The 8755-nt window shown below is 50.5% G+C and overlaps 1 protein-coding gene across 1 annotated transcript in view; it reads left to right on the forward strand.

Annotated features, from left to right (window-relative positions):
* LOC115307856 (exocyst complex component 6B-like) overlaps positions 1–8125 on the forward strand; it is a 104689-nt gene extending 96564 nt beyond the window's left edge. The window contains exon 5 of the mRNA XM_029963725.1: positions 3778–8125. Coding sequence (XP_029819585.1) covers positions 3778–3904 — 127 coding nt within the window. The 3' untranslated portion in view covers positions 3905–8125. The remainder of the gene's footprint in view (positions 1–3777) is intronic.
* The last annotated feature ends 630 nt before the right edge of the window (positions 8126–8755 follow it).

The raw sequence follows: 8755 nt of genomic DNA on the forward strand, positions 1-8755 counted from the left end.
TGGATGTCCTTAAAGGTCCCTCCCAACCCAAATTATCCTCTGAGTGACCTTGGCGTGTTCCTGAGCTTTGGAGCTGCATCATGTGAGGTCCACATAACCTCCCCCTCCTCTCCAGCAGAGGAAAAGAACTCATTCCACAGCATCTTGTGGCATCCAGATGTTGCCAAATGGTCCATGGGGATTAAACTCCGGGAGTTTTCTGCGTTTAAAGCATTTTAATGCCACGGAGATGGTTGTTCTGTGGGTCCTTCATGTGTTGTGGGATGTGTTATTTAGGGACGTGGCCTTGGCAGTGTGGGGTTAATGGTTGGATTGGGTGATCTTAGAGGGCTTTTCCAACCTAAATAATTCTATATTTCTGTGATTTCCCAAGCTGACATCCTGGGCCATCCCACCCTTGAGGGAAGGGAAGCACCAAAGATTCGTGATGCCAAAGCCTGAGGGGTTTTCAGGGCTATTGGCAAAATGCTAAAATAAAGAGCCATCAAAAATCTGAGCCCTTGGACACGAAGCAGCTGGAAGAGCCAGGGAATTGGAGGCAGGCAGTGAGCTGGGATCCATGGCAGTGGCTGGGAAGGCAGTGGGACAGCAGGAGAAGCAGCTCCACGCTCGGTGATGGTGTTAAGGAGCCACCAAACCCCAGCTTGACTTGCTTGATCTCCTCTAAAGGGATCTCATTTCATAGTCATGGAGTCATGGAACACTTTGGATTGGAAAGGACCTTAAAGGTCATCCAGTTCCCCACCCACACCTTCCACTAGCCCAGGCTGCTTCAACCTGGCCTTGGACACTTCCAGGGATCCAGGGGCAGCCACAGCTTCTCTGGGCAACCTGTACCAGGGCCTCCACACCCTCACAGGGGAGAATTCCCTCCCAGTATCCCATCTAACCCTGCCCTCCTTCAGCTTAAGGCCATTCCCCCTTGTCCCATCACTCCTTGCCATTATGGAAAGGAATTTGAAGGACAATCTTCACGTATCCAATTGAATTTCTGGAGAAACCCCCGGTGAAATCACCGGGTTGGCCCTTGCATGTCCCTCATCCTTGTGCCATTCCAGCTCTACCCTCTCCCCACTCGGACTTCAGGCCCTTTTGGGGGGGTCTCTGTCCATCACCCACCAGCTCCAGCTCTCCTGAGTGTCCTCCCTGAGCTCCCCAGCCCTCGAGGCAGGGGGGAAATTCCGATCCTCTGGCTCATTTTGTGACCCGTTTCCATCCTTATCTCTTTTCCCAATGACACATCTCTCCCAGGATACCCCGAGTGTAAGGACTCTGCCTGCCTGGGCTTTCACCCTCACCTTGCAGTGCCTTGATTGTTTGGTTTAAATGGAGCACTAAACGATGGAAATGCAAACTGCCTTTGAAAACGGGGCCCTCCGGGAACTTTGGCGTCTCAAATGCACTAATTAGAGCTAAAAGAGGAGCTTTTACTCCCTTCCCTTTTTTTTCCTTATAGATTAATTTAAACAAAGCTTGGCTCTGTTGAAGGGAGTGTTTGTTGACAGGGGTGGGGACGGAGCTGAGCTCTCTCTTTCCCTTCCTTTCACTTCTCATCCCGGCGCTGACGTTACAGACCCGGGCTCGGTCGTCCCAGGGCTCCTCTCAGAGAAATGGAACTGTGAATCTGCACAGCACAACCCAAATCCTGCAGGATTCAGTGTCCTGGGGGGAATTTAATTCATCAGTAAAACTTCATGGCTCAGTGCTTCTACCTCCACGTGGTGTCTGGAGGAACCAGCAGCTCCCATCCCTGCCAGGCTTTAACTGGCCCACCTGTGGGTTTGTTGTGGGATCAGTGCTCCAACTGCAATTCCTTTCCATCCTGATCCCGTGGTTTTATCCATCCAGCTCTCCTCTAATCACTCAAACACACACAAAGGTTTTCTTGCATAGAGCATGTGTTGCTTCAAAAATACTTCCTGGACCTGAACAGGTCCCACGGGGTCAGAGATGGCTCTGAGGATGCTCAGGATCCCCTTAGGGCAGAGGATGTCCTGCTCTAAATTCCCTGTGTTTCACCTGGGAATACCTGCAGCAGGAGGGGATGGAGAGTGGTGGATACAACATTGGGAGGAAGTTTCTGAAGGTACAAGTTGACTTTCAGCACCGCTGGTGTCCCCATGTACCCTGGGAGAGCTCTCAGCATTCCTGGTGAAACTCTTGGAGGCCTCTGAAGCTGTTCAGAGCTGTGGAGGTGTCCCATGGGAGGATGGTTGTCTCCAGAATTCATGATCCTGGGACAGGGCAGAGAAAGTCCTGCTCTAAATTCCCTGTGTTTCACCTGGGAATACCTGGAGCAGGCAGGGATGGAGAGTGGTGGACACAACGTTGGGAGCAGGTTTCTGAAGGTACAAGTTGACTTTCAGCACCTCTGATGTCCCCACATAACCTGAGAGAGCTCTCAGCTCTCTTGGTGTTGCTCTTTGAGACCTCTGGAGCTGTTCAGAGCTGTGGAAGTGCCCAAAATTCATGATCCTGGGACAGGTCTAACCCGGGCAACTCCAAACTCCTCTTCCMRSMRSSRTKGYTSCYYSSTKSTTSYWGSRGRGSAGCWGSWRGMMRYCWYYKSYRRMAAAAAAAAAACCCAGGGAAAATAAAGAAACAATCCTTATTTTGCTGAATTCAAGTGCTCCAGGCTATCCAGTTACTGTAGGGAAAGCAGCTCCCTTGTAATCCCATGTCTTTGGGCATTTACTACTCCAGTAAATTAGCCTTTGGGATAAAGTTGTTATCCTTGTTTCCACTTCCAAGCTCGATGTTTTTGGGAACATTTCAGATTCCCTTTGGCTCTTTTCAGGAAGATTGAACCATGAAAACCCTTGGATATTTTTTGTGCAATGAGTGAAATGATTTCAGGAGCTTTGGGTTGTGCTCAATTAACCCCAAACCCCCCGGGGCTGATCAAAGTGCCAACTTCCCAGGGAATATCAGTGCTGTGTCCCCGTCACTTTAATCCTTGTTTTTGGTCTCCAAAGCCAAAAAAACCAGGACTGTGGGATGCATCCAAAGCCCCTCAACCTCTGCCAGATCTGATTTACCCAGAAAATCAGGTACAGAGCAGGGTATTATGGAAGAGCTGAGCCCCAACCAGTTGGGTGATGGGAGGTTGGTACCATCAGGAGCTGCTCAAGGGTTGATCCTGGTGGGGAGGTTTCCCTTCCCAGACCAGTGTGTTGCTTCAAAAAAGCTGGATTCCTTCCTTAAATATCAATTATTTCATGTTATAATTAATATAAATTATATATATTAATATAACATATGTATTGTATATGTTGGGCAACCTTGGCTAGTGGAAGGTATCCCTGCCTGTGGCAGGGGGTTGGAACCAGGTGCTTTTAAGGTCCCTTCCAACCCAAACCATTCCATGATTCCATATAATATTCTAAGTTCACACCTCCAGACCTTTCCAGCCTCCACAAAAGCCTCGTGCAACGCACCCTTTCAAGTTAAACCCCTTCATCCCGTGGATTTGATGCTAATTTTTTTAATTTCCTCCTGAAATTACATCTCTGTCGTGCACCACTTCAGAAGGGACCTGTTTGGAGGGAGAGGCTTTAGGGCTTCATGGATTTTGTCACAGTGGTGACACTGATGGGGATTTGTGAGGCTTAGAGCCAAAATACCAAATGTGCAAAGGCAGAATGACGCCCCAAAACGCGACAGAGCCCTCAAATTCAGGCGCCTCCTCCCCGAACGCTCGAAATTCCCACGTGATTCCCTCCCGGGGCTCGGGGGGTGACGGCCCCTTGTGCCATAACCTCTTTCTGCTCTGCGCAGGATGAGAGACACGAGCAGGAAAAACAACGTTTTTGCCCAGTTTCGGAAAAACGAGCGGGACAAGCAGAAGCTCATCGACACCGTGGCCAAGCAGCTCCGCGGCCTCATCAACAGCCACCACTCCTGAGGGAGCTGGGCACCTCCTTCCCAAAACCCCCCCCTGGACTTGGGATCCTTGTTGAAAGAGAATATATGTATTTTTTTATTCACCTGTAATATTCCTGGGACCTTCCCCCTCCTCCATCCCCCTTCCCCAAAACGCTCCCGGTGAAACAATCCCTGGGAAAAGAGGCTCAGAGGGGGCGTCGGGAGGCTCCTGGGATAAACTCCTATTTTCAGGGGTTTGGAAAGCCACTGGGAAATCCTAAAACCTGAGAGGGAAGCTCACACCTGGGCTGTTTTCTTGTTGGATCGACCAGATTGAAGGGATCATCCTGCTTTCCTTTTGTTATCCACAAAAATCGGAAGGAGGAGCCGCGGTTTGGGTTCTTCTCGTGGGCTCTGGTCAAAGGGAAGAGGGTCACCCGTTAATGTGTCTTGCCAGCTGGTGGTTTGGATTTATAGGTAGGAGAAAAGGCAAAGTGATTTCCCAGTTTTTCTCCTCGTTTTCCCCTCTAAGAGCTGATTTCCACCTCAGGAGAGGGAGATCCCTGGGGATCCCTGGAGCTGCGACCTTTTCCCGTGTGTCCATGACCGGCGTGGCCACCCCTGAGCTCCTCCACCGGGACCTGCTGGGGTCTGTGGGCCTGTCACTGGGTGCAGAAGGGCTTTAGAGCTGCCTCATTAATTAGATTTGGAAAGGGAGAACCAAAGGATAATCCGGCAGGGTGTCCCGTGGAGCCGGATTGGTGCTGGAATGCTGCTGGAATTTGGGCAGCAGGAATGGAGGGGTGGTGTAAAACTGAGCTCTCCTGATGTCCAGGGCACTGCATTCAGGGGTTTTCCCTCTCTTTTCCATGCTGGTGTCCCATCTTTCCTCTCCTCTTGATGCTTCCATGGGGTAAAGCTCCTCTGCTTCCCTTGGTTTGCTCCTTGGAGCAGCCCTGGATGGGACGTGGAGTGGGAAGCTTGTGGAATCCCCAGCATGGAGTCAGCAATGCTCAGCCCGCCCCCCTCCAGCTCCAAAGTGCCTGTGGACAAAATTCCCCTCAGCTCTGAAGGTTCCCCAAGATGCTCTGCTGGAATCAGGCAGCTTTTGAGGAGCAGGGCAACATTCCCACCAGGATTTTAGCTCCGGGGTTGAGGTTACTGAGGGGGATTTTCACCCTTATCACCTCGTTACCCTTTTGACTCCCGAGTCCTGCAGGTGAAAACTTATCCAGCCACATTCCCCACCTCCCAGACCCTCATGGTAAAGGGAATTAAAATCTTCCTGGGGGATGTTACAGCCCATTTCCCACCCTCTGGATGCACGAAGGGGATGAGGCTTTATCCTCTCTCCTTGTTCCTCAGTGAGATTTTTGGGGGGTTTGTTTTGTTTTTGGGAAGGATTCATGTTGCTTAACCCTGGAATTGAACGGGAATATGGTCAGGAATGACCTCCTGGGGCTGTTGTCCTGCCCCAGCCGCCTCCATCCATGAGGACCAAGGGATTATTTTCATTAATAAGAGGGAAAGCCCATCCTGGCATTGTGGTTCCTTGGTTTTGGAGGGGGATCAGAGGCGAATTCCTTTTTAATACCCCTTGGAAGGACATGGAAGGAGGGTGAAGGAAAAAGAAGCAGGTGAAGGAAAGTTGGTGTCACGTGGCCAGAAATGGATCATCTTTGTAGACAAACCCCCAAATGACCCAGCAGAGGCTTCCAGGAGGATCAGAGGAACTCAGTCAGGCTGTGGGATAAAGGGAGAAGGATCGGGATCCTCAAATATACGGAAGGGATTTTGGTGGACGAAGCATCTGCTGCCACCCTGAAATTCCATTTTTGCCTTCTGTATCCCATGTTCCTACAAGAAAACCTCAACACAGCTGGGCCTTGAGGCAACACCTTTTTTCTAAACCCCATCCCACATCCAGGCTCTCCTTCCCATCTCCATCCCAGAGCTTCAATTCCCAGAGGGGCGACGCAGCCGTGCCGTGCCCGGGGTGGGTCCCTTCACTCTTTTAAGCTCTTCTTGGAGAAGTTGGGATTGGGATCCCACAAACCAGCTCCTGGCACTCCAGACATGTCACTGGGAAAGTCACATTCGGCCAAGGGAGGGATTCTGGGTGTTCCTGATTTCGGGAGGTCAAGAGCCTGAACCGCAAGTCGCAGCCCCGGGATGAAAAATGACATTTTTGGTGCTCTGGTCCTAATTAACTTTTTGTTCCAAGAGATGCGGCTCCATCCCCTTCCAAATAAAATTAATCTTTGGAACAGATTGCCTAAAGAGCCCTGGAAGACATCCCAAATTCCCTCTAAGTCCCCTGCTAATGACGGGGATCCTCCTCTGGGAATGGAGTTGCTCAGGAGGGAAAGGGAATTTCTAAGGAGGGCGGGAAGAGGGAGTAGAACCCTCAAGTGAAGATTTGCAGCCCCCCCCCAAATAAATAATGCTGCTATAACCCCTCCCTCCCCAGGCACTTAAAGGGTTTGAGTTTTTAAGCAGTGGCTGTAGAAAAAATAAAAAATCGGGTTGTTCCCCCAGTTTTTCCAGCAAATATTCCAGGAAAAAAAACCAAACAAACAGCACCAGGTGGGGGGAAAAAAATACATTAACAAAAAAAACCCACCCAATTTTGGCTTCCTGGGAAGCATCTGCACTTCTTATCCTCTTTATCATCTTGTCAGGCAGCCCAAGGGTTGGGAATAATTCTATGTAAGGTGGGAATTTGCAGCCCAAAGTGTATCCATAGGTGAGGGGAGTGTTCTCCCTGAACCATCAGCGCGTGTGAGAGAGAGGAGGAGGCTTTTCCTGGGGGTTTTTTTGGGGTTTATTCCAAGGGCTGGAGTTCAGGTCAGACGCCCTCAGCGATTTTTGCACTTTGTTTTGGATCCAAGCTCAGCTCCCGGCTCGGATGGGGCCGGGAGAAGTTTGGCTGGTGCTTCATTCCAGGGGCTGCTTTGGGCTCGTTTCCTTCAAAATCAGCTGCTTTTGTGCTGCTGGGAAGGTGGAATTTTGGGGCAGGAGGTGTGTGTGTGGTGGGGGGGAGTCTGTGCTGGCCCCAAACTGGGAGATGCTGGGAGGCAACGTGGGATGAGGAGGCTGAGATGGAGCCAGGGCTGCTCCGGTGGCCTCTTGTGCTGGAGCTGCTTCTGGGGGAAAACCACCCCTTCCGAACAGTGTCCAAACCCCAGGGAGAAACATCTCCACCCTTTGGATGTTTCCTACCCCTGGCTGGCTTTTCCCTTTAGTTCTTGGTTGAGTTTCGTGCTTTTTTTGGGACCATGGAGTGGTTTGGAGCATGGGAACACCCTCCCAGGCCCCCGTTGGGTGTGTGTCCCACCCCTGGGTGCCACAGGACTGGTGGGATCTCTGTGTCCCATTCCCTACAGCTCCCCACTCCGTGCTTGTCCCACTGCTGGGGAGCTCGAAGGGAGCACAACTCCCAAATAAATCTCATCCCAAATGCCTTCAAGATGCTCCCAGCCCAGCTGTCCACTGGGAAATTTGTGAGTTTTGTGGGAACCGACCCAAATTCCCCGGGATCTGGGTGGGATTCACCCCAAAAGTGCTGGATGGAGAGGGGGAAGCTCAGCCTGGGACTTGGGGACCAGGTGATTTGATTCATCCCAGCTTTGCTGCTCCTGTCTCCAACTCCTGGATTTAGGAATCTTTGCATCCATCCCCCCCTGCAGCTCCCCCAGTTTTCTGGGGGGGGGCCAGCACCCCAAAAATTCCACGGGCAGCTCAGGCTTCTGGAATGCTGTGTGTGCCGAGCTCTTTCTGCCTTGGCTCATCCCTCTGATCCAGTTTTGACAGGAAAACACTCCATCCCGATCCCTGCCCCATCCCAATCCCTGCCCCCATCCCAATCCCTCCCTGTCCACAGGCTGCTTGGGTTGCCTTTTCTCACATTTTTTTTTTTGGGGGGGAAGGCCGTGATTTTGTAAACTGACGTGGTGAAAAAACAAAAAAACAGCTTTTTTTGCACAAGTCGTTGCACAATAAGGGGAAAGTTTAGTAAATTAGGTTTAACTTTAAAGGGAACACATTTTTGGTTTTGTTTTTGTTTGTTTTTTTTTTCCTTAAAACTCACTAGCAGAGCTACTGATTAAAAAAAAAAAGAGAAGGCAAAGAGCTGGACTGATTAAGGAATGGACTGCATGGTTTCCAGGTGGAATTGCTTTAGAATTTAGCATGTTGAATTCCAACTGTACATTTATCCTGTTGTAACTTCTATTAAACAATACAGCAATTAACTGTTTAATTAATCCAAGTGCCTGTGCATCGCTGGGAAGGCTGGAAAAAAAAACCCTAAATCCTAGAAAACTATAAAATTCAAGGTCTCTTTTGGACAAACAGCAGAGATTTGCTGTTGGAACACACGGATTTAGGGAGGATCCCATGGGAGGCAATCCCTGGATGGGCACTGGCTCCCACAGCCCGTGTGGCATTGAGACACTGAGGTAAAGCCAAGTTTGGCCTAGTTTGGTGGTTATTTTAATTGGTTTCTATCAAAAATTCTTAATTATGAGGGTGGGGAGGCCCTGGCCCAGGTTGCCCAGGGAAGCTGTGGCTGCCCCTGGATCCCTGGAAGTGTCCAAGGCCAGGTTGGATGGGGCTTGGAGCAATCTGGGATGGTGGAAGGTGTCCCTGCCCATGGCAGGGGGTTGGAATGAGATGATCTTCAAAGTTCCTTCCAATCCAACCCATTCTGGGATTTTAGGATGATCCACAAGCAGGATTAAGGCCAAGCCTTTGCCCTCATTGATTCCATGGAGGTTTGCAGATGGGGAAGGTAATTCCAAGTAGGAATTAACTCCTGGAGGGCAGAGCAGAGCAGTGGGTGGCCCATCCCGGAATCCTGGAATGGTTTGGGTTGGAAGGGACCTTAAAG

This window comes from Manacus vitellinus, unplaced genomic scaffold, assembly GCF_001715985.3.
Source record: "Manacus vitellinus isolate BGI_N305 unplaced genomic scaffold, ASM171598v3 scaffold_61_pilon, whole genome shotgun sequence".
Lineage (NCBI taxonomy): Eukaryota > Metazoa > Chordata > Aves > Passeriformes > Pipridae > Manacus > Manacus vitellinus.